The sequence below is a fragment of the Callithrix jacchus genome, chromosome 5 (assembly GCF_049354715.1).
Source record: "Callithrix jacchus isolate 240 chromosome 5, calJac240_pri, whole genome shotgun sequence".
NCBI lineage: Eukaryota > Metazoa > Chordata > Mammalia > Primates > Cebidae > Callithrix > Callithrix jacchus.
In genome coordinates, this window is record NC_133506.1 from 34,348,630 (window position 1) to 34,374,412 (window position 25,783).

The 25,783-nt window shown below is 44.8% G+C and overlaps 1 protein-coding gene across 1 annotated transcript; it reads left to right on the forward strand.

Moving 5' to 3' along the window:
* Positions 1-509: 509 nt before the first annotated feature.
* On the forward strand, positions 510-24,892 carry FAM83D (family with sequence similarity 83 member D). The gene is made up of 4 exons (XM_002747557.6): positions 510-1,012; positions 14,229-14,396; positions 19,741-19,865; positions 23,040-24,892. Exons 1-4 carry the CDS (start codon positions 536-538, stop codon positions 24,019-24,021), a joined length of 1,752 nt encoding a protein of 583 aa, XP_002747603.3. The 5' UTR covers positions 510-535; the 3' UTR covers positions 24,022-24,892.
* The last annotated feature ends 891 nt before the right edge of the window (positions 24,893-25,783 follow it).

Sequence of the window (25,783 nt, forward strand, 5' to 3'; positions counted from 1 at the left end):
GCTACCCTAGGGTGTAATCAAAGGAGAGTTCCTAATACAATGAACCGGTGTTTTTTGAATGAATGAATGAATGAATGAATACACAGTTAAATGCAGGGGATAAAGGCGATATGGTTGGCCATGCCAAAGCTCCGAGAGCCTAGGAGCAGCGTGGCCAGCGTGTCTGGGAGCCGGCACCAGCCTCTTGTCGCTGCCTTGTGAGGCCGCTCTGTGGGACGGCCGGCAGGGGGCGTGTTGGGACGGCGAGGAGCCCGGCTGTCCCGCCTCTGTACCTGCTCTGCTGCCCGCCCCGCCCTTTCAAGTTTAAATTCCACTTAACAGCCCAGCATTGAGAGCAAAGGCTCCACTGTGCCGGCAGCCAATGATGCATCAGGGGGCGGAGCCGCCTCGCCGCTATTGGAAGGAAATCAGCCAATGGGAGAGTTGAGGCGGGGAGGTGCGGCCAATGGCGCGGGCCTGTTTGATTCAAAGGTTGCCTATAAAGCAGGCCCTCACGCCGGCTTTTGTCCGAGGGCTGTCGCGTCGGAGCGCCGCTATGGCTCTGCTGTCTGAGGGCCTGGACGAGCTGCCCACCGCCTGCCTGTCGCCGTGCGGGCCGCCCAATCCAGCCGAGCTCTTCAGCGAGGAACGGCGCCTGGCGCTGGAGGAGCTGGTGGCCGGCGGCCCGGAAGCTTTGGCGGCCTTCCTGCGACGCGAGCGCCTGGCTCGCTTCTTGAACCCGGATGAGGTGCACGCCATCCTGCGCGCGGCGGAGCGGCCGGGAGAGGAAGGTGCGGCGGCGGCGGCCGAGGACTCGTTCGGCTCCTCGCACGACTGCTCGTCCGGCACCTACTTCCCCGAGCAGTCTGACCTGGAGCCTCCGCTGCTGGAGCTCGGCTGGCCGGCCTTCTACCGGGGCGCCTACCGCGGCGCCACGCGCGTCGAGGCGCACTTCCAGCCGCGCGGCGCGGGCGAGGGCGGCCCCTACGGCTGCAAGGACGCGCTGCGCCAGCAGCTCCGCTCTGCGCGCGAGGTGAGCGGCCCGCCCGGGCCCTGGGTCGCACGGGAGACCCCCTTCGAGAACGGGAAATTGAGGCCTGCTGGGAGCGCGGGGCGGGGCCGCTACCTCCTCTGCGCCCTGCCGGAAGCAGGGACCCCGACTCACCTCACTCTGCTTGTCTCCCCCGGATATTCCAGGCCACTCCTCGTGGCAGGGGATAGTGGGAAAGCCTCGGTTCCCAAGGATGCGAATTGTGCCCGGGTTCCATCTCCTAACGTTCACATCCCTGAAGGGGGGTACCAGAAGTACTCCCAGTTCCAAATTTCAGTTAAAATCAAACTTGGAAAATTGCCGATTTTCCTGTCAGCCAACGCTAGATCCCACTTTCAGGAGCTGCTTAGGAGACTCATTACCAAAGAACTTACGTATGGAAAGTTCCGGAAAGATGGTCTCCAGAAGCAACTGTGGGGCATTAGGAATCAGTAGGAATCAATTGTTACTGCTAATTATTTTTACAGATCTTATGTTGTAAAAAGCAGATCAACACAGGATTGGCAGGCTGAGAGCCCTGCTGCTCTTTCTACTGCCAATGACTGGAGGAGAAGTTTGCCACTGTGAATCAATATGGCAAGAAGTTTGTTTTCCATAGGCTGGGTCTTGGTGAGATTTCAGTGGCCTCCTCAAATGCAGATACATTTGCGTTAGATCGGCCTCTGTATTCTCAGTGGGTTTTGGTCCTATTGTCTGACACTTAGTGTGGCATGGTCTTGGGTGCAGTGGAGGTCTTGTCTGCTTGCCAGCCTCGATGAAGCTGCAGCGGGGTGCTGGGGATCAAGGAGGAAGAAGGCAGCCTGCAGGTGGGTGTGGCAGGTAGAGTGTGGTGGCAGACACCTTGGTCTGGAGCTATAGTCAGTTTGCTTGCTGACTGGCAGTGCCCAGCTTCCTGGCTGGCTGCCTGTGCCAGGGACATGGCAGATAAAGCCCCAACCATGGTAAGACTTGTTAGGGCTGGTACCTGAGTGTGTCTGACTGTGGGTGAAGATATCAGTGCATTCTTAGGTTGACATGTCGAAGTCCAAGCCCCAGCTCTCACCAGTGTTCCTAGTGTTCTCTCCCTGACTGGTGGGGTTGCAGTGGTTATGGATACAGTGACCTAGTGCCTTGCCTTTGAGGGAGTGGCTGCAGGTTGCAGCTAGGCTCTTACCAGCCCTGTGGTGTTTTGGGTGGGCCGAGGGTCTTTTTGATGCCACAGACATTTCCCTTGCGGGTTGAGTGAGCAGATTTAAAAAGATGGAAAAGGCAGAATTGTGTAGGTGTGCACTCCCAAAGCTCACTTCCAGTAGAACTTGAGCACTTGAAACCTGAGAGAAGTAAAGAACTGGTCTGTATAGTGAGACCTGTGGCTTGTTCTGGTCTTTTGCCCAGCCCAAAATTTTAGTGATAGCAAAGGGGCACCAGAACCAGAGGCCAGAGGGAAACTATTAACCTCACGTGCTGGCCTGAGGAGGGGGTGGAGCCTGGAGCTCAGACTCTCTCTCATCCCACTGGCATTTTGTAACGCTGACATTTCCAGATAGAACCTGCTGCCCTAGTCCAACTACCCACAATTCCCTCTGAGATGCTGTATTTGGAACCTTTAAATCCAATGAGTATTGGCTGGGTGCGGTGGCTCACACCTGTAATCCCAGCACCTTGGGAGGCGGGGATGGGCAGATTAAGAGTTTGAGACTAGGCTGGCCAACATGGTGAAACCCCATCTCTACTAAAAATACAAAAATTAGCTGGGTGTGGTGGCGTGCGCCTGTAATCCCAGCTACTCAGGAGGCTGAGGCAGGAGAATTCCTTGAACCCGGTGGTGGAGGTTGCATTGAGCCGAGATCACTCCACTCCAGCTCTGGGCGACAGAGCAAGACTCCGTCTTGGAAAAAAAAATCCAATTAGTATTTTCAGTGTATCTGATAGATGCCAAATTATTTGCTTACTCAGTGCCTGCTGTGTATCAGACACTACCAGGGCTGGGGCCACAGAGGAAGGCATCAAATTTGCCTACACTTGAGGATGGACAGTGTGCTGATAGGAAGCAGTGAGGAGGTTGCTATAGGCACTAGGAAAAGGGCTAAAGAGTCTCCAGAGTGGCATTGAACTCAAAGCTGTGTGGGGTGAGGGATGCTGAAATGAGGTGGGTTTGAGACAGTGCTGAATTTGAGGCCCCAGAGACTGTCTCTTTGGTTTAAAAACAACGACAAAAAAGCCAGGCATGGTATTGTGCACCTGTAGTCCCAGCAACTCAGGAGGCCGAGTCAGGAGGATCACTTGAGCCCAGGAATTCAAGGCTATAGTGCACTTTGACCACGCTGTGAATGGCTGTTGCAGCTCCAGCCTGGGCAACATGGGGAGACCTTGTTTCTTTTTTTTTGTTTATAATTTTTTTTTTTTGAGATGGAGTATTGCTCTGTTTCCCAGGCTGGAGTGCAGTGGCACCATCTCAGTTCACTGCAAACTCTGCCTCCCAGGTTCAAGTGATTTTCCTGCCTCCGCCTCCTGAGTCACTGGGATTACAGGCACACTCCACCATGCCTGGCTGATTTTTTTTTTTTGTACTTTTAGTAGAGACGGGGTTTCACCATGTTGGTCAGGCTGGTCTCAAACTCTTGACCTTGTTATCAGCCCTCCTCAGCCTCCCGAAGTGTTGGGATTACTGGCATGAGCCACTGTGTCTTGCCCTGACCCTGTTTCTTAAAAAAGAAAAAAAAAAAGAATACTTTCTACTTGCCAGGCACGGTTCTAAGTAATCCCAAGGAAGGAGCAATTATCATCTTCATTTTTCACCTGATAGAACTGAGGCATAGAGAAGTTAAATAGCCCCAAAGTCAGGCAGCTAGACAATGAAGGAACCTGTACTCAAATTGAGGCACAGAATATCTGAACCATGTTAACCACCACACTCCCTGTGGAGGGGTCAGGAGCCTGTGCTCAGGTGGGGAGAGGTGACAGCGCAGATCTGGTGCTATCACTGTGTTAGGGCCAGCCTTGTGGACAAGGGAATGTATGACACCTTGACCTCATCCTTTGAAGTCCAGTACCTGTGACAGTGAGGGCCAGGAAGGTACAGGTCTCAGGCTGCTTCAAGATGAAGTGAGAAGCTGTTCTGCATCTGTGTTCTGATGGCAAAGGTACTTAATGATGATATGATTGAGCACTTTGAATGGGTCAGTGCCTGTGCTAAACCCTTGACCTATGAATTACCTCATTTAACCCTCCCAACCCTGGGAGGAGGCCACAATTCAGAAAAGAGCAGGCACAGAGAAGTTAAGTAAGTTGCCTGAGATCACACAGTTAGCATGGGACAGAGTTGGGCTCAAGCCCACGTCTGTCTGGTTCTGGCTCTGAAGCTCACACTTTTTTTTTTTTTAAGATGGAGTCTCACTCTGTCACCCAGGCTGGAGTGCAGTGGCATGATCTCAGGTCACTACAACCTCCACTGCCTGGGTTCAAGTGATTCTCCTGACTCAGCCTCCCGAGTAGCTGGGATTCCATGAGCACGGTACCAAGACCAGCTAATTTTTATGTTGTTTTTGTTTTTGAGATGGAGTCTTCCTCTTGTCACCCAGGCTGGAGTGCAAATGGCATGATCTCAGCTCACTGCAACCAAGATGGAGGCTGTAGTAAGCTATGATCATGCCACTGCACTCCAGTTTGGGTGACAGAGCAAGACCTCATTTCTAAAAAATAAAACACAATTATATATAGTATGGCTTGAATACCAGCTGGCTGCTTACCAGGTGCTCAGCCGAACTTCACCAAAACTGGAGGAAACTGCTTTGAACCTTTTCAGAATGCATGTTTGCTTCCTAAGGAAGTTTTTGGATAATCTTGAACTATACAGGATTTTTTCCCTACATACTTGCTCAAGATCCACCCCTCTTCCACTGTATCTGTTGATGACTCATTCAGCTTTTTGCCTCTGTTGCTGTGTGAATTGGGATTTGACTGGGCTGTGGCCCCCTTCCTGGAAGGGCTGCGTAGCCTCATTTTGGGAACGTGCTTATGAATTGGCTGTCTGGCTATTCCTGGTTTGTTGAATGGGAGTTCAGTGGCAAAGCTGCGACCACCAGGGGGTTCTGATTCCTCAGAGTCACCTTTCTTGCCAGTGCCTATTCCTTATGCAGTTTTGTTCCAAAAAGGCCACTTTTGCTATGACCTCACCCTTAGGCATCCTCTTGATAACCCAAATGTTAGTAGTGGGGATCATTGCATTCCCAGAGAGCCCTGCCAGGAGAAGTAGCAGCTAAGGAATCTGTTGGAGGCCCCGGCATGTACTTGGATGTGTCTGAATTAAGAGTCCTTCCTGCTGTTGCACAGCTTTCCTCTGCATAACAGTAGAACCTGTGTGGTATGATGATCAGTTTCTGTTCCAAATGCTCATGTCAGCCTCAAGCAGGGCTTCTCAACCTCAGCACTATTGACCTTTAGTGTTGGATAATTCTTTGTCCTGAGGGGCTGTCCTGTGCATTGTAGGATGTTGCGTAGCATCCATGGCCCCGATTCACTCGATGCCAGCAGCATCCTTCACGCCAGGTAGTAGTCATGATATTCAGTGTCTCCAGAAGGAGAAACAGGGAGTTACTGATGAGTGGTCACAGTTTCCATTTGTGGCTATGAAAAAGTTTTAGAAACATAGTAGTGTTGGTTGTGAATGTAATTATTGCCACTGAATTGCACACTTAACAATTATTAAGATGGCGAACATTTTACCATGATAAAAAATGTCTCCAGACATTGCCAGATGCCCTCTGGGGGCAAATCCTCCCCAGTTGTGAACCACTGGCCTAGAAGTTCTCACTAGTGCATCATTCTGGGATGTTACCCATCAGACTGAAATGTTGCTACTAATTTATCCCTTCCTTTTGATTTCATGGGTCACGTTAAGGATTTTAGAATTTTTAAAAATATTGTGGTAAAAAATACATAGCAAAATTTACCATTTTAACCATTTTTAAGTGTACAGTCAGTGGCATTAAATACATTCACACTGTTGTGCAGCCATCACTAGTAGACATCTCCAGAACTATTTCATTTTCCTAAAATGAAGCTCTGACACACTAACTCCTTGTACCCTTTTTTCCCAGCCTCTGGCAATAACTATTCTATTTTCTGTCTGCCATTTCTGTTTTTCCTTTTTTTTTTTGGTGAGACAGAGTCTCACTTTGTTGCCAGGCTGGAGTTCAGTGGAGCAGTCTTGACTTCACTGCAACCTCTGCCTCCTGGGTTCAAGCGATTCCCCTGCCCCAGCCTCCCGAGTAGCTGGGACTACGGGTGTACACCACCACACCTGGCTAATTTTTTGTGTTTTAGTAGATATGGGGTTTCGCCATGTCGGCCAGGATGGTCTCCATCTCCTGACCTGGTGATCTGCCCGCCTCGGCCTCTCAAAGTGCTGGGATTACATGCGTGAGCCACTGGGCCCGCCCTCTGTCTGCCATTTTTTTTCCTTTTCCCTTAGCATCCAGCAGACAGTAAGGCAGCTGCAGGATTCTTCTCTGACTTCTTTATGGATAGAGGATACATTATTTCAGGAAAAAAGAAAGCAAAAACTAAAAATGTAGTGCATATATTGGCTTTAAAAACTTAATGCAAATGATATAACCCCTGGAAGGGAATTTGGCAATACCTAGCAAAATTTCAATTATATTTACCCATTGATATAGCACTTCCATTGCTATTTATCTATCCCAAAGATATATCTACAAAAGTATGAATAGATGTAGACAATAGGCTTTGCATTGCAGCACTAATTATAATAGCAAAACACAGGAAAGAGTTCAGGTATTCGTCAATAGAGGATGAGCTCATTGTGAATAAATCCATTCATCTCTGCAGTGGAATATCCTGTAGCTCTAAGAAGGAATGAAGACTAGCTCTGATATGCAATGTCAAGAATCATACCAACCAATGTGGTAGTCACATGAGACTATTAAAGTTTATGTGGATTAAAATTAAATAAAGATAGTTCTGTCATCTCGGAAGGTTCTGTTGGGCCACACTAGGTCTAGAACAATTTGTATTCCATGCTACCTTTTATCCATAGGGGATATGAACACACATATATAGGTATATACGTAATATACTTGTTTAAATAAAACAAATATGTTATATACACCTATTTATACTTGTTTATATTGAAAAAAATTGAAGAATAAACACAAAACTATTGAAAATATTATCTCAATGGGGAGGGAGGGACAAGGATGGAAACGAGGTATCTTTGAAAGTACCTTGTTTTGTAAATAGGATTTTGAAACTAGGCAAATGTTTAACATACTTATAAAAACAACTCAAAATGAGAAGCCCTTCTCCCCCCACCTGCCGACTTCTTGGTGCTTTTCCCTCCCCTTTGAAAGGCCACCTGCTTGTGTGCTTCATGCTGGAATAGTACAGAGTGCTGAATAGTGGTCAGTGCCTCCACAGGTCAGTGAAAACTTTGCTCCTACCACTCTCTGGTGGCCCTGCCAGCACTTTCATCTGATACTTAAAGTGTTTTGTTTGTTTGTGACAAGTTCTCATTCGTTGCCCAGGCTAGAGTACAGTGGTGCAATCATGACTCCCAATGTAGCCTCGACCTCCCAAACTCAAGTAATTCTCCTGCCTCAGACTCCCAAGTAACTGGTATTACAGGCACATGCCACCACACCTAGATAATTGAAAAATTTTTTTGTAGAAATGGGATCTCAACTATGTTGCCCAGACTAGTCTCAAACTCCTGGCCTCAAGTGATCCTCCCACCTCAGCCTCCTAAAGTGTTGGAATACAGACGTAAGCCACCGGACCTGGCCTAAATTGTTAATTTGATAATAGCTTCTGAAATGGAGGAAAAACAGTGTATACAAACAAGTGTAGGTTTCACTGTGGGAATTTACATTCTTTTTTGTTTTTAAACCCCAAAGATGTCAAGATAGTTATTTAAAGATTTTTACAAAATCCCAAGGAGATCATTTCTGTTCTATTAAAACATGTCATACATGGGGAGAATACATACCTTTTGCTTTTTTAGCAAGAGGGACCCAAGAGAGCAAGGAGAGGAAGTGAAGGATCAATGGGTGCCTTGTGGTCAGCTGGGGGAATGCAGCAGCCAGGATGTTATTGACGGAAGCACAGGCTGACATATCTTTGAATGTGTGCAGATCTTTGGTTGAATTCCAAACATGTTGCACACCTGACCTCACTGTATGACTCCGGGTGGGAAGGGAGGGAAACTGAGGTGCAGTGAGAAGGGGCGATCAGTACGAACTTCCTGCTTCACACAGAGGAAGAAGAGCTGGAATGAGAACTGGAATGACTGGCCCCAAGGGGCCCCTTGGGGCACCACATTGTGCCTGGTCAGAGCCTAGACCTGCCCATTAAGTGTGTATGAATCACTGACTTTGCAGAGCTGGAAGGGGCCTTGTTTCAAGGACACCAGACTCAGAAGGAATGGCTTGCTCAGGGATAGTGGCAGAATTGAGACTAAGAATCTGAGTAGCTGCCAGTTGAGGGCTTTCCATAAGCTAGGAACTGCCAACAAACACTATGAGATAGGTATTGTCAATCATCCGTGGTGAGCTTGACCCCGTGCACTTCATGGGATACGCTACTAATCCTTTAGTATCGTTCTAAGCTCCCAATCATGTGAAGAACTGCCATTAAACTTGTTTGGAATTATATAAAATACTTAGGATAGTACTTTTCTTAGATGGCTCCGGAATTATACAGACCTGGGTTGAAATTTCCAGCCCTTGTACGTGTTTAAGTTTGTCACTTTGAACAAGTTACCTAATCTCTCCAAGCTTTGGTTTCTCATCTGTAAATCGGGGATGACAGTTAATGGGGTGTTGAAATCTCTAGATAGCACTTTTGACCTTTGGTTCAATAAGACAAACAGAAAAGAGTTCAGTTCTTCCTGGCAAGTAATGTAAACAGGGTCTGTGACATTCCCAGAGACCAAGAAGGCCATCACGACCTCTGCTGTTCAAACTGCATGAGTCCCCAAGTCCCTTGGTACAAATCAGCAGAGAACAGATAGAAGGACTGAGAGGGATAGCCTTGTGATTTGTCACCTGAGATGATGATGTGAGACTCGACACAGGTGCCACTGCTCCAGATGTGGCTGGAAAAGTGCAGGAACAGTGGGGTGCCGGGCAGTGGGCCAGCCATCAGGCCCATGACCAGCTGGATGCATCCTCCTCATGTCTCCTGTTGTAACTGACTTGCACTGAGTTGCAAATTGCAAATGGATGTTGACCCTGGAAGGGACTCTTGAAAGTCACCACTCTCATGACTTTCTAGCCCTGAGAGAGTGGATAGGCTCCATGCAGCACAGGCTGGGAGAGTGCCATGACTGTGGGCACTTGATGTGCAAGGGTGCCTGCCTCCAGACATGCCTTTGCCCTTCCCACATTACGCCTCTGGGAGTGGGAGTGGTGGCCAGTTTCCGTATTCGTATTCAAGTCCAGGTGTATGTCTGGGCCCAGCAGCCTGTAGCATGAGCACCCAACACCTAGGAGATGCATCCTGGCTTGGAAAGCGGGACTTGGCTGGTTAGTGGATGAGTCCAGGTCATTGCTCAGCTCAGTGAAGTGTGTCCCTTCAGTCTAGCCCCAGGTCTACTTCAGCTACGCAGGGCTTGGTTGCATGAGGGCTGGGAGGTAGAAGAATATCGGGGTGGGGATGGGGATTTGAAGGAAGACCTTCCTACTGATTGCTTCTACAGTAGGACTGTGGACTTTTCCTCCTTAAAAGACAAGTACCTTTGGGTGGGCATGGAGGCTCATGCCTGTAGTCCCTGCACTTTGGGAGGCCAAGGTGGGTGGGTCACTTAAGCTCACAAGTTGGAGACCAGCCTGGGCAACATGGTGAGATCCCATGTCTACAAAAATTAGCCAGGTGTGATGGCATTTATCTATAGTCCCAGCTACTTGGAAGGCTGAGGTGGGAGAATTGCTCATACCTCGGAGGCAGAGGGTGCAGTGAGCCAAGATCACACCACTGCACCCCAGCCTGGGTGACAGAGTGAAACTCCATCTCCAAAAAAAAAGACAAAATACTTTTAAGAGTCCTGCTTCAGTAAGAAAGGAGGGGAGGCTGGGTGTAGGGGGAGTCAGGGGAAGAAAAAAACCTCCATCAACTACACACCCTGAGGAAGTTAGGGATGTGTTCAAATCCAGCACACAGGAAAGGGTGAGGCTTTGAAACCAAATGGAACAAATACCGAATTAGGTATTTACTCACCGTATAACAAAGCTGTTGCACAATTGTTTTGTTGAGTGAAGAATCAAAATTCAGCTTGGCAGTGCCCTGTGCTGTGGGCCCCTGGCCCATGCCCCTACCTCCAGCAGGTCTGTAACCCAGCAGCTACGCTGGGTTTTTCTGGTCCCTGTTCCAGTAGCACTGAGGGTACGTGTCCATTGGCCCATCACACTCTGTTACCCCTGGCTTGTCTCCTGTCTCATTAGACTGGGTTCTCAAGGACTCGATTGGGTCCACACTGAAGATTGGAAGGAAGAGTGGGAAATCAGAGAGGCAAGCAGGTGTGTGCATTTTTCTCTTAGCTTTCTCTTGTGAGTGCTAATCTTGTTGTACACCTGTACATTCCAAACCTTTTTCTGAAGGTTTAACTGCCACCTCAAAATCCATTTTGAAGCTCATCCCTCTTGCTTCTTGTCTGGTGTTTCCTGTTTCCTTGGATCTGAGTATCCCTCTCCCTGTCCTCCCCAGTCCATGTCATCCACTGCTCGGCTCTCCCATGGCCTCTTTCCCTCTTCTGCAACCCTCATTGCTTCTTGCCTGCCTCTTACCAAAACCTGTATCGCTGATTTTTCTTCATTTGGTCTCTAGTCCTCCTAAACATTTATTGAAGTTGCTTAACCTAAAGAATGTCCATGTGACTGCCGTGTTGCAGATTCTGTGTTGGAGGAGGTGGGGCCAGATCTTTGACCTATACCAATCTCTTCTGGCATCAGTTTCTTCCATCCTGTTGGATTCTTCACTTTCAATTCATTATTCTTCTACAGAAAATGTGGGGACATTTGAAACTGATTCTTGGATTGGTATTCAGGGCCTTCTGTGAACTTGCTCATTCATTTGCCTTTTCCAGTCATGTCCATGGCTCCCTTTCATGCATGCTGTACGTTCCAGCCAGACTGGTACATACCCCGTCATTCCCTTCCTCTTCCTCTGTTGTCACGTGGCTTCCTGCAGGAATGCCTTATCCCTTCACTTCTCCCATGCCCTTGTCCAAATTTTGTCCTTGTGATTTAGCTCAAATGCCATCTCCACGAAGTCTTCCCTGCTCTTATCTGGTAAGCATTTGAGTGGCTTTCGTGCCTGCAGTCCACCACTGGAGGAAACACTTTGTTTTTTGAGATAGAGTTGTGCTCTGTTGCCCACGCTGGAGTATAGTGGTGTGATCTCAGCTCACTACCACCCTCACCTCCCGGGTTCAAGTGATTCTCGTACCTCAGCCTTCCTAGTAGCTGGATGACAGGTACACACCACCATGCTCAGCTAATTTTTTGTATTTTTAGTAGAGATATGGGTTTTACCATGTTGACCAGGCTGCTATCAAACTCCTGACCTCAGGTGATCCACCAGCCTCGGCCTCCCAAAGCTCTGGGATTACAGGCGTGAGCCACTGCACCTGGCCCCCTTAGTTTAATTGCTTAAGCTATATGTATCATTTTGCTTCTCTGCATCCTATGTCCTCTCCTTGAGGTAAGTTGGGTCTATATCCAATTCCTCATGGCCATCTTTCTGCCTAGTGCAGTGTGCAGCCCAGGATGGGCTCTGAGGAGATCCTGGCTGCATAATAACACCTGTTTCCTGCCTTGCCCTCCCTATGCTAAGCCCTTTCCATGCTTTGTTTCACTTAAACCTCACAGCAGCCCTTTGACCTAGATGTTATTAATTGTATCTTCCTGAGGAGGAAACTGAGGCTCAGAGATTAAGCAACTTGCCCAGGGTCACACAGCTGGTAGGTGGTAGAACTGGGTTTTATGCCCAGACTTTTTGCCTTTTTTTTTTAAGGAGGGGAGGGAGGGAGGGAGTGAGGGTGGGTACTTTTTTGCCTTTAATCACTGCCATATGACCTGAATGAGTGGGATGAATAGGACTGTCAAAATAGGATGTGTAAAAGCCAGTGGAGGATGTAAATTTCTGAGGATGCCACAAATGCAGAAAAAACTCTTCTCATTTTTTAAGTCACTGTGTTCAGTGGGTTTCAGCCATGCCCTTTACCAAGAACAGCCCCCAGCTTAGAGCATCATTAAAAGGGGTGGGGAGGGAAAGGCAGCAGGAGAGTAACTGGTCTTCTCAACTCCATCACAGCAATGACTGGCATTTCAAGGTCTCACATCATAGTATACCAGGCCCTGGAATGTTGGAGATAAGACAGCCAAATTACCTTTTTGTCTCTTCATTCCTTCTTTAATCTCCCAGATCCTTAAGAAGTAATGACTGTTGCTGGGTGCGGTGGCTCAAGCCTGTAATCCCAGCACTTTGGGAGGCCGAGGCAGGTGGATCATGAGGTCAAGAGATCGAGACCATCCTGGTCAACATGGTGAAACTCCGTCTCTCTAAAAATACAAAAAATTAGCTGGGCATGGTGGCGCGTGCCTGTAATCCCAGCTACTCAGGAGGCTGAGGCAGAAGAATTGCCTGAACCCAGGAGGCAGAGGTTGCAGTGAGCCGAGATCGCACCATTGCACTCCAGCCTGGGTAACAAGAGCGAAAGTCCGTCTCAAAAAAAAAAGTAATGACTGTCATGTACTGTCCCAAGTCCTCTGGGACCACAGAAATGAATCAATCCTATTCAAGAGCCTTTGCTGCAGTAGAAGGAGTGAAACCCATAAATAAATAATCCTAACATTCAGAAAAAGAGTTAATGTGATTCGGAGAGACAGGTTTTTACTGTTGGAATGGTGAAGAGGGAGAAACCCTTATACTCCAGACTACAGAAGAGTTTCCAAGCCTTGGCTTTCTTAGTTAACACCCTTGACTTCTGACTCGGTTTGTTGGGACTTGTTTCTAAGCCTGGATGTTTGGACACCCTGCTGCCCTGCCAGGAGTTTGCTGAGGACCTTGGTTTTAAGCCTGCAAAGGGTGTGATTAGAGGCTTTGTGGCCTGTCTTTAAAAGAGTGAGGAAAGCTGGGCGGTGTCTCCCTGTGTTGAACTGTCTGGATGGCTCCAGTGCTGGACTGGTAAAGTGAATAAATGGGCAGATACTACGGGATCCTTTGTACCTTGCACTTATGTAACATAGTTATTTAGTTCTGGATACAACCCTATTTTGCAGCTAAGGAAATAGACATTTGAAACAGCTGTAATTTGCCCAAGAATGCGTGGCTAAAAGCTCTTAATTGTAGTCTGATGCTAAGTGTGGAAAATCATTTGGGAGGCATGAATGGAGCCACTTTGTTGGGGAGAAGAAAGGCCTGTTCTGAGTTTAAGGGAAATATTTCCCTGTTCTTGCTGTGGGCTTGCACTGTGGACAGATACCAACGAACTGCAGAGAGAACTTTTTATTGAAGAGAGGCCGGTGCGGTGGAAGCCATTTGGTCAGAACCTGCCCAACAGACAGTTGATCAGGCCTGGCTGGTAGAAAGAACGGAATGTTAACAAAGTGGTATGCAGAGTTAGGGGGGGCGGAAGGTGGGAGAATCCATGTGTCTGTTTTGCCTGCTTTCAAGTCATGAGTTGGTGGTGAATGGGGCAGGCCTTAAAAAAAGTCAGAGATTATGATTCAAAATCAGACAATAATTAAGAAAATAGATTTGGAGAATACTACCCCCAGAAGAGCCCTCAGAGAGAATATAAGGTTTTATTTACTTGTTTAACAGATAGCAAACTGAAGCCTGGTGGGGAGAGCAACAAGCCAAAGATGACTGAACCACAGAACCCAGACAGCTTGCTGCTCTGAATTGAGCCTGTAAGATGGGTTTAAAGGAGGAATAGAAGGTAAATGGAGCAGGTTCATAAGAGAGCAAGCATCATGTTGGGAGTGTTAGCTAGGCCAAGTCAAGATTTGTAGGATGCAGAGCCCGGGTGTGTTTGGAGATGCAAAGGAGTCCATGGTGAGGGAGGTACTGATCTGCCAAAGCAGGAGGGAAGGGTAACTAGGATGGGGATCGTTTTCCCATCTCTGAGTGGAGTCCAAAGTCCAGACAGCAAGCTGTAAGTCCTATGAGCTGACCGTGTGCTCTTCCATTTCACCTGTAGGTGATTGCAGTGGTAATGGATGTGTTCACAGACATCGACATCTTCAGAGACCTGCAAGAAATATGCAGGAAAAAGGGAGTTGCTGTGTATATCCTTCTGGACCAGGCTCTCCTCTCTCAATTTCTGGATATGTGCATGGATCTGAAAGTTCATCCTGAACAGGAAAAGGTTTGTGGCACACTAGTTTCAGTTTCACCACAGTCAACGAATATGACCAAGCATCCCATGATCTACAAGGTGGTTGGTGGTGGTAGCCCTGTTTACAAGGAAGGGACTGAGGAAGTGAGCAAAGTCATTTGCCCAGTCTTACAGAAATGAACAGTACCTGTTACCTGGCAGTTCCACTCCTAGGTGTCTACCCAAGAGAAATGAAAATATAGGCCCACACAAAAATTTGTGTATGAGTGTTTATAGAAGCACTATTCATAAAGCCAAAAAGTGGGAACAGTCCAATGCCCATCAACTGATATGTGGATAAATGATAATGTTGTCTATTCATACAGTAGCATACTATTAAACCATAAGAAGCTATGAAGTGCTGATACGTGCCACAGCATGGATGAACCTGCAAACATGCTAAGTGAAGGAAGCCAGTCACAAAAGACCACAGATGATATGATTCCATTAAGTCAAAATAGGGAAATCTATACAGACATAGATGAGTGGTTGCCTAGGGCTGGCAAGTTGGAGGGAAGAATGGGGTTATTGCTAAAGGGTACTTTATTTTAGCATTTTCTTTTTAAACTGATGAGAATGTCCCAAAACTGACTAATGGTCGAGCAATTTGGTTTACAAAGTTCAAATTCTTTCACAGAGTTCTTGCTGGTTGTCTCACGATGGAGACAGGATTGGGGTTTAGAGACCAACTGAGATGAGACAGCCATGTAACATAACAAGTGGTTAGAAAGTAAGGCGGACCCAAGGAAGATACCCTTTAGCATGGAAAAGAACATTGTCAGCTAGCCAGGTGAAGACATTTAAGGTGTCAGTGTTTAATTTCAAGGCATTCTTTCTATCATTAAGGCTGTGTGTTAGCAGCAAAGAAATTACAGGATTGTTCTGGCCACAACTTTGATCAAGTGAATGTCTCTGATTCATCTACTAGGCAAAAATCTATCAGCAGGCACTGGTTCAGTCGCCTACTGTTCGTTGCTGCTTTCATAGGTGTCCAGGTCCGCTGCAAGAGCGGTTTAAGGAGGTCTATTTCTCTGGCCTCCCCAGGTTTTGTAGTCTTACTTCCTTCTTGGGGAAGCACTGTCTTGCCTGGTTGCTTCTGTTTCCTGTGCCTGTTTGTGCCAGTGAACTTGTGCCCTTGCTGTATGGGGGCTGATTTCCCCATGCCCTGCCTCTGTGGCTGGTTCAGAATGTTGGGTTGTGCTGTCTGTAGGAACTTGCTCACACATTGATGTATAGACACTCACAGGTGCTTTGGCCAAAATCACAGAGGCATGTACAATATTCAGATGCATGCCAAAGGGAAAGATACACAAAACCGTACCTAAATCTGCCCATAATGGTATTTTTTATGCTCATTATTATATGTTGATCCTTTAAGACTTGGCTCAGGCATCAACACCTCCTCTAGGAAGCTCTCTTCTCACCAAGTCCCAGTATACCTCTATGACATTCCCTAGTTGTTGTCTTTTTTAAAATTTTTATTTTGAAATAAGATTTATAAATGTTACAAAAATAATATAAGAAATTCTTCAATACAGAGAACACCACAAAGATATTCCTCAAGAAGACCAACCCCAAGGCACATAATCGTTAGATTCACCAAGATCGAAACGAAGGAGAAAATATTAAGGGCAGCCAGAGAGAAAGATCAAGTTACCCATAAAGGTAAGCCTATTAGGCTTACAGCAGCAGATCTCTCAACGGAAACCCTACAAGTTAGAAGAGAGTGGGGGCCAATATTCAATATACTTAATCAACAGAACTTTCAGCCCAGAATTTCATATCCTGCCAATTTAAGCTTTACATTTGAAGGAAAAATAAAATCTTTTAGGAACAAGCAAATACTCAGATTTTATTACCACCAGGCCTGCTTTACAAGAACTTCTAAAAGAAGCATTATACACAGAAAGGAACAACCAGTATGATCCTTTCTAAAAATACACCAAAAAGTCAAGAGCATTAACATAAAGAAGAATTTTTATCAACGAAAGGACAAAATAGCCAGTTAATATCAAATGGCAGCAACCCTAAATTTAAATCGACCAAATCTCTCAATCAAAAGATACAAACAAAATCTAACGGTATATCCAAAGATATAAATAGACTCAAAATAGAGGGTTGGAAAAAAAAAAAGTACCAACCAAATGGAGAGCAAAAATAAATAAATAAAAAGCAGGAGTTGCAATTTTCACATTTGACAAAGTAGATTTCAAAGCTACAAGGATACAAGGGTAAAAGGATTAATGTAATAATAAGAGATCTTAACACCCAGATACATAAGACCCATAATGAGATTTAGATTCAACGAGACAGAAAATTGATAACGATATCCGGGACTGGAACTAAGATCCAGAACAAATGAACTCAATAGAGCTTTCCATTTTAAACACACAAAATATACATTATCCACAAAATCTAATGATATATCTAAAGATATACAAAGACTCAAAACAAGGGGATGGAAAAAAACTCACCAACCAAATGGAGAGCAAAAATAAATAAATAAAAAGCAGGAGTTGCAATTCTCACACTTAATAAAATAGATTTCAAAGCTACAAGGATGCAAGGGTAAAAGGATTAATGTAACAATAAGATCTTAACACCCAGATACATAAGACACATAATGAGATTTAGATTCAACGAGACAACAAATTGATAACGATATCCAGGACTTGAACTCAGAGCCAGAACAAATAAACACAATAGAGGTCTCCATTTTAAACACATAAAATATGCATTAACCACTTTAAACGCTCAAAATACTGATCGGCCATTATTGAAACCCATTTTAGGAATGAAGTAATATTCCTTTTTCCCTCTTTTTCTTTTTTCCCCTTCTTTCTCTCTTTTTCCCTCTTAAAAAAAAAAAAAAAAAAATTGAATACTCTTTTCCTAAGTTCTCCACATGTTAACATCTTACCTCAGTACAAATAACAAAATCAGGAAATAAACTTGATGTCAATACTATTTACAGACTTACACATTTCCTGGTCATTCCATTAATGCCCTTTTTCCAGGATCCAATCCAGTCCAGGATCACACCTTACATTTAGTTGTCAAGTCTCCTTCTTCATGTCATATAATCTGGAACTGTTTCTCCATCTTTATTTGTCTTTTAGGGTCTTAAACACCCGTCCCCCTTTTCTTCTTTTAAGAGATGAGGTATTGCTATGTTGCCTAGGCTGGTCTTGAACTCCTTGAACTGATCTTCTTGCATCAACTAGCCTCCAAAGCAGCTGGAACTACAGACATTTGCCACTGTGCCCGGCTGGGTCTAGACATTTTTTTTTAATTAGATGGAGTCTCGCTCTGTCGCCCGGCCCAATTTTAACACCTTTAAAGAATAGTAGCCTGCTGGGCGCAGTAGCTCACACCTGTAATCCCAGCACTTTGGAGGCTGAGGTGGGCAAATCACCTGATGTCAGGAGTTCGAGACCAGCCTGGCCAACGTGGTGAAACCCTGTCTCTACTAAAAATACAAAAATATTAATCAGGCGTTATGGCAGTTGCCTTAGTCCCAACTACGCAGGAGGTTGAGGCAGGAGAATCGCTTGAACCTGAGAGGTGGAGGTTGCAGTGAACCGAAATTGTGCCACTGCACTCCAGCCTGGGCAAGAGTGAGGCTCCACCTCAAAAAAAAAAAAAAAAAAAAATGCTAGCCAATTTTCTGTAGAATTTGCCTGATGTTTTCTCAAGGTTAAATTCAGATTGTGCATTTGATAAGACCACAGAAGCGGTATTATGTTTTGCCATAGTTTAGTTTTGTGTTTTATTTTTAACTTATTTTGAATATTGATAGATTAGAAGTTGCAAAGATTGTACAGAGAAGTTTCATGTACCCTTCACCCAGTTTCCCTAAATGTTACATCTTATGTAACTTACCATACAATGTCAAAACCTGGAAATTGACATTGGTACAATGTGTATACAGTCTTGTGCCATCTTACCACACATACACACCCAGACAGCACTTTCCATCACCACAAAGATCTCTCTCCTTCCGCTCCTTTATATTCCTGTTACTCCCCTTTCTGTGCCTCCTTCCACCATCTTTAACCCCTAGCAACCACTAATTTGTTCTCTATTTCTATAATTTTGTCATTTATAGTCTATTATGTAATGGAATTATCCAGTATGTGACCTTTCAAGATTGGCTTTTTTTTCCTCCCAATCACAGTGCTTTTGAAATTCATCCAAGTTGTGCATTTATCATTAGTTTGTTCCTTTTCATTGCTGAGTATTGTATGGTATCTTACACCATTCAGCCACTGAAGGACATTCGGATAGTTTCCAGTTTTTGTCTATTATGAATAAAGTTGCTGTGAACATGTGTAGAGGTTTTTGTGTGGGTATAGGTTTTCATTTCTCTGGATGCTGTTATGTGTTACTGTAGTTTCTAAATGATTCAATTAGTTTTCTCTCTTTTTCTAGTCCTTGAAGATAAGGAGCATGCCTTACATCTCTGTTGTCTCAGGGCTTGGCACAAAGTAGGGTCTCTCTATATTTCTGGAATCAATGAGTCAAACACAAATCTTAAACATATAATTTAAATGTGTTAAGGTTTCTAACAATATAGAGCCACTGGTGTGCTCCAGAGAATGCAGATTGTTATAGTGTTTTGCATGCCATTGTTTATACATTTACGTGTGTCATTTTACAGGAATAATTATGCATACATGTGCAGTATATTGCCCCAGCATACCACCAGCAGTGCACCTTTTTGGTAATTATATATTTGTAGGAGATGTGACATTGCTCATTAAGCCATGTGTGATATGAGTGTTTCTGCTTCAGCAGGTCTGTACTGGAGAAGGCCTATGCTATGTTCCTATTCTCCATACCTATTATGGTGTGGACAGTGAGTGAGGATGGGCTGTTACTCTGATGTGATGCCATTAACAAGTAGGAGAAAGGTCAGCTTAGCTTCTTTCAGACTTTGCTAAAATGTTCTTTATTACCAGTTTGTTTTCTTCGATGATTTGATCCCACACATTTTGCTTCAGAATCATTTCTTGGATTCTGTTGTTTAGTATCCCAAAAAGGTTGAGTATTCTTTTAGAGCACATATACACATGAACTGAGGGTCTCAAAAGTAAATATAAGAAAAGAGCAGATGAGAAGTTGGACCAAATGTAGAAGCAAAATCACTCAAGGCTTGAGAACTGTCTAGCTAGTGTACCACCTGTATTGTCACTAAATGGTAACCCTAAGCCACACATCTGCCAATAATTTTGTCTGGGAATTGTAAACTAAGCCTTTTTGTCCTAATCATTAGCTCACCAAACGAGTATTGCTGAATTGTTCATTTGTTTTTCTCCCACTCCCCGGCCAACAGCTTATGACTGTTCGGACTATCACAGGAAATATCTACTATGCAAGGTCAGGAACTAAAATTATTGGGAAGGTTCATGAAAAGTTCACATTGATTGATGGCATCCGTGTGGCAACAGGCGCCTATAGGTAAGTTTCTAACTCATACAAGGCTTACTAATCTAAATTCTTCAGAAGAAGAATGTCATGTAAAGGCAAAAGCCTTTTCCTCTCAATGAGAGCCTGTATGGCCACCCATTCTGATACGTGTGCATCTGTGTATATGAGCTGGTTATCAGAGTCTCCTGTAGTGGCAGTTTGGGTGGGGGTCACTTCCCTTGTCCTGTAGTCCATAAGATAAAGTACAGAAGTTGAACTTATCTTGAGACAACACAGTCAGCAAATCCTAGATTTCAAGCCTTGGCCCAGAATGCAGTGGACAAATTGTGGGGTAATAGCAGCGCTCAGTCTGGAATCCTGGTTCCATAGGGATCTGGACCCAGCTTGCCGTGCTCACTCACAGGTAGGAGCAGTTGCAGGCATCTCCATTAGTGTTGAAGGCAGAGGCAGAGCTGTCAGCTTTAGACTCAAATCCTCTACGTTGCTTCAAGGCTTATAATTTAGTGCTTTAGTCTTGAAAATACCGATTATGTTTTTGACCCACCTTTGAAGTCTCATGTTAGCAATGGCATCTTAAGGTAGAGGGCAGGGAGGTTGAAGAGAGGGTAGGGGTAATGAGTGGTTTACGTTAACCTCTAGAATTTGTGCCATTTTTACGTATGTGGCTCCAGTGGTTTATGTTTTGCCACCTCTGCAGTAGATTGTCTGATGGTTTGCATGAGGTGTGTCTGTAGAATTTTAAAAAGAAAACCTCATTTTTGAAGAGACACACAACCCTGAGTGATAATTATATGTTAGCTCTGGGTAAAGGTAGAAATGTGAAGGCTTGTGGAAGGTGTGGCAGTAAGATCAAGAAAATCTTGACACCTTTCTTTTTAAACAATACCCTCATTCTCAGAACAAAATTTGAACTTTCTTCACCAAAGAGGCTGTGGGGTGAAAAGAAAATTTGAACTCTTTTTCTTGTAATTTCCTTTTGTAAGTTTATTAAAAAAATAGGGAAAAAATTGATATTTTTAATGCAAGTAGGATTTCTCTATATTAACAAAACTTAGCTACAAATAGTTGTGGGCTGTTCTAAAATATAAAAACTACCCTCTCCAAATGAAATTGATGATAATAATAGCTTTCATTTGTTGACATTTTATAATCTTAGTGTTGGACAGGTGCATTATTTACATTATCTCATTGAAGGTTTTCATTTTTTGTGTGTGTGAGACGGAGTCTTGCTCTGTTGCTCAGGCTGGAGTGCAGAGGCACCATCTTAGCTCAATGCAACCTCCACCTCCCAGGTTCAAGCGATTCTTGTGCCCCAGCCTCCTGAGTAGTTAGGACTACAGGCATGCCACCACGACTGGCTAATTTTTCTATTTTAGTAGAGATGGTGTTTTGCCATGTTGACCAGGAAGGTCTCAAACTCCTGGCTTCAGGTGATCTGCTGGCCTTGGCCTCCCAAAGTGCTGGGGTTACAGATGTGAGCCACCATGCCCAGGGTCACTGAAGGCTTTCAAAAGCACCTTTCTTCTCAGGCGTTGAAAGCAGTTTCCAGGGGGACTTAGCAATAGCCAGATTCTTGGTTACAGGAGACAGAGTTGACTGTGTTTTATAATCTCTATTTGAAACCTAATTCTGGTGCAAATATCAGCATTAGTGGGGGTGATGGCAAGTGTCAGAAAGCTAACTCTCAAATGTACTGACTTGAAGAACTTGGAAGGAAGCATAGAAAAGTAAAGTTAGTTTCAGTTCGTCTTGACCTAGGAGCCACACACTGATCAGAACACAAGAATCTCCTGGTTCTGATTTTCTTGAGCTGATTTTTGTTCTTAGAGAGGCTCTTCTTTTGAAGTCAAAGATTTTGGCTTTCTTATGTGGCCTTTAGTAGCTGTCTCCCAAAGGGTGAAACTTGTTCACTCAAAATTGCTATCAATCCCTTCTGTCAGAATCTATATGACAAAGAAAAAAGAAATCTCTGAAAAATTACTTGGCTCTGGTGGGGTCACATGCCCACCCTGAATGAATCCCTACATCCAAGGGAATAGGATAGGCTGGCCAGTCTGGACCATATACCTGCCTCTATTGTGGTTGGAGAGAGTACAGTAATGAAAGCTTTCTGGTGTACAGATGGGTGTCAGTTCTGCTAGCAGAGGAGGGAGATGGGGAAGGATACTGGACAGGCAAGAGCACATGGCCACTAATCAGCTCTAATATGTTTTGAGCCATGGTGTTTTGTGAAAATGGCAGCACTGCCCCATGACTATGAGTCCTCCACTGTTAGTGAGGATGACTACATCAACAGCCACAAGGACAAGCTTGAGGGCAGGAAGGCCACTAATGTTGCCATTCAAACAGTAGCAAGGAGCAGGGCACTAGCAGTTCATAGGGCCTGGGGCCTGGCTGGGGTCTAGCAGTAGCTTCCCACTGTGATAATCCCTAGCTGGTGTCCTTACCTTTAAAATGGGGGTACTGGCCTAAATACTTAGAAGTCCTTTCTAGTTTTAATTTTTATTTTATTTATTTATTTTTTGAGACAGGGTCTCGCTCTGTGACCCAGGCTGGAGTGTGCAGTGGCACAATCTCAGCTCACTGCAAACTCTGCCTCCCAGGTTCAACCAATCCTCCCACCTCAGCCTCCCTAGTAGCTAGGATTACAGGCATGCACCACCACGCCTGGCTAATTTTGTGTGTGTTTTTAGTAGAGATGGGGTTTTACCTTATTGGCCAGGCTAGTCTTTAAGGGACCTGCCTGCCTCAGCCTCCCAAAGTGCTGGGATTATAGTTGTGAGCCACTGCGACCGGCCTCCTTTCTAGTTTTTAAAAACTCTGAGGCAAGGACCAGGTGAGGTGGCTCATGCCTGTAATCTTAGCCCTTTGGAAGGCTGAGGAGGGAGGATTGCTTGAGCCCAGGAGTTCAAGACCAGCCTGAGCAACATAGAAAATCCCGTCTCAAAAAAAAAAACCCTGAGGCTAAGCATTTAGTGTTTTTGTTAAACAGTTGGCCTTTTTACTTTTATGGTAACACACATAAATGCTATATATGTGTTTTATATGTATGTTAAGATTAGTCAAATGCATACAAATGGTAGGTATATCACCAAAGTCGTAACTCCTATGTGGTAAGATACCTGTGCTATGTTGTGTGGACAATGAGTAAACCAAAATTGCTCATCTTTACCAGCTGCTGTTTGTTTCTTTTTAATCCTTAAGCTTTACATGGACGGATGGCAAATTAAATAGCAGTAACTTGGTAATTCTGTCTGGCCAAGTGGTTGAACACTTTGATCTGGAGTTCCGAATCCTGTATGCCCAATCCAAGCCCATCAGCCCCAAACTCCTGTCTCACTTCCAGAGCAGCAACAAATTTGGTCACCTCACTGACCGAAAACCACAGTCTAAGGAGCTCACCCTGGGCAACCTGCTGCGGATGCGGCTGGCTAGGCTCTCAAGTACTCCCAGGAAGACGGACTTGGACCCAGAGATGCCTGCAGAGGGCAAGGCAGAGCCCAAGCCTCATGACTGTGAGTCCTCCACTGTTAGTGAGGAAGACTACTCCAACAGCCACAGGCATGAGCTCCAGAGCAGAAAGGCCACTGATGCTGCCACTCAAACAGAGCCAGGAGAGGGGATGCCAGGGCTGAGTGTGAGTGAGATGGGAACACAAACTAGCATCGCCACCGCCTGTGCTGGGACCCAGACTGCAGTCGCCACCAGGGTAGCATGCTCTCAAACCATGATCTGGTCCACATCGACCACCACTCAGACTGACATGGATGAGAACATTTTCTTTTCTCAAGGAACTCAATCTGCAGAAGGGTCACCAGCCTCAAAAATGTCTATATCAAGATCTTCCAGTTTGAAGTCTTCCTCCTCTGTGTCTTCCCAAGGCTCTGTGGTAAGCTCCACTGGCTCTCCCACTTCTGTCAGAGCCACTGACTTCCACAATCCTGTCTATCCCAAGTACCTGGGCACCCCCCACCTGGAACTGTATTTGAGTGACTCATTTAGAAACTTGAACAAAGAGCGGCAATTCCACTTTACTGGTATCAGGTCCCGGCTCAACCGCATGCTGGCTGTGCTCTCAAGGAGAACATTCTTTACTGAAAACCACCTTGGCTTTCATTCTGGCAATTTCAGCAGAGTTAATTTGCTTGCTATTAGAGATGTAGCACTTTATCCTTCCTATCAGTAACTGCTCCGTGTTCAGACTCCTGGTTTCCTCCAGTCTCGCAGTGGACATCATCAGCTTCCTGCTTTAAAAAATATCTCATGTCCCTAATTGCCTTTCTTTTACCTGACTTTGTTACCCTTGCTGTCTTTGAATTCTTTTTTTTTCCTACATAGCATTTGCTCCTGAAGCTGTCTTTGAATTCTATAGGCTGCATATTATTGTACATGCTTTGTTTTTGTCATGTATACACCAGTTATTGGTTTTATGGTTTAAACACTATGGATACAGGGTTGTTTTTTTTTTTTTTGCAGAATTTTAATACATTCATGCACTACGTAATGATGTTTTGGTCAATGACAGACCATGTACATGATGGCAGTCCCATGAGGTTATAGTGCCATATTTTTACTATACCTTTTCTATGTTTAGATACAAATACCATTTATGTTACAGTTGCCTACAGTATTCAGTGCAATAACATGATGTACAGGTTTGTAGCCCAGGAGCAACACGCTATACCGTAGAGTCCAGGCATGTAGTAAGTTATACCATCTTGGATTCTGTAAGTACACTCTGTGCTGTTTGCACAAGGACAAAATCACCTAACAACACATTTCACAGAATGTATCCGCATCGTTGGGCAACACATGACTGTATTAATGCCTCATAAGGAGAATGCTTAGGTGTTCTAAGTCTAATTCAGGTGAGAGATGAAATATGTTTTGCATTTTTCTTAGGCTGTATGCTCTTCTGTTTTAAAGGTTTGACTCACCAGCGTTTTTGTGATCAAAAATCCTATTTAGAAAAACAAAACTACTTTCTCTTTATCTCTTTAGAATCTGTGTTCTTAGTATTAAATAAATATAAACTTGTGCTTTTTGTACTCCCCCCACCTCTGACACTCTTCTCTTTAAATCTGGGAATATGTCACAAATAAATGCACCTAATAGATATAGATATCTATATATCTGAAGGTTTTTAAAATATTGTCAGGGTGAGAAAGAAGTAGATGATCCAAAATATAGAAGGGAAAATATATCCACTTAACCTTTCTTGAATCATGAATATTGATGTTACTTTATAGTTTGAGTGAGGAAATTGGCCAGAAGTAGCAGGCCTCTGCACAAGCTCTGCCTTTCTTTCCTCAAAGAAGAAACCTGAGCTATTTCCATAGGTCCTTGGTACTCTGGTACTCTGCTTGTCTACCAGAAGAGGCCTTAGTATATGTTCCTGTATTCATTCCCAGTATTAACCCGGGCAGCCCCGTGGGCCTCATTTCATCAGATGGGTGTACTGACAGTGACTTAGCAATCTAATATCCTAGAGTAGGAGCAAAAGAGGACACTGACAGTTGTCCCAGTTTCCTGGTCCAGTGGCAGGCAATGTAACTGGTTTCTACACCCTACTAATTAGGATTGGTATGGCTATGGAATCCTGTTTTTGTCTCATTCTCATGGACAGACAGAAGGGAAGAGAGTTAAATGATGGCTTTCTCCCTCTCCTGAGTTGGCTACAACAAAAAAGATCTACAGTAGGGGAAGGCATCTGCCATATAAAATGCTGATGCACTTGGATCATGAGTGCTCCTACACTCACGTGTGTGCCTGGACTCCCTTATGATGGCCAGGTTATTTGCTGGGTTGGTGCTGTAATCTGTGGCTGTAAAGCAAATGTAAGGATATTGATCCATGTCTGCTTAGAAACAACTCTGAGCTAAGCCTCAAGTAAACATATTATTTGAAATCATTTTACAGACTTCAGTCACTTCATATGTGCTATCTTT

Excerpts from the sequence above, each read along its gene's own strand:
- FAM83D (XM_002747557.6), top strand. The coding sequence starts at position 536 with ATGGCTCTGCTGTCTGAGGGCCTGGACGAGCTGCCCACCGCCTGCCTG. Across the intron at positions 14,397-19,740 it reads TTCATCCTGAACAGGAAAAG|CTTATGACTGTTCGGACTAT; the intron begins GTTTGTGGCACA and ends CCCGGCCAACAG. Across the intron at positions 19,866-23,039 it reads GTGGCAACAGGCGCCTATAG|CTTTACATGGACGGATGGCA; the intron begins GTAAGTTTCTAA and ends TTAATCCTTAAG.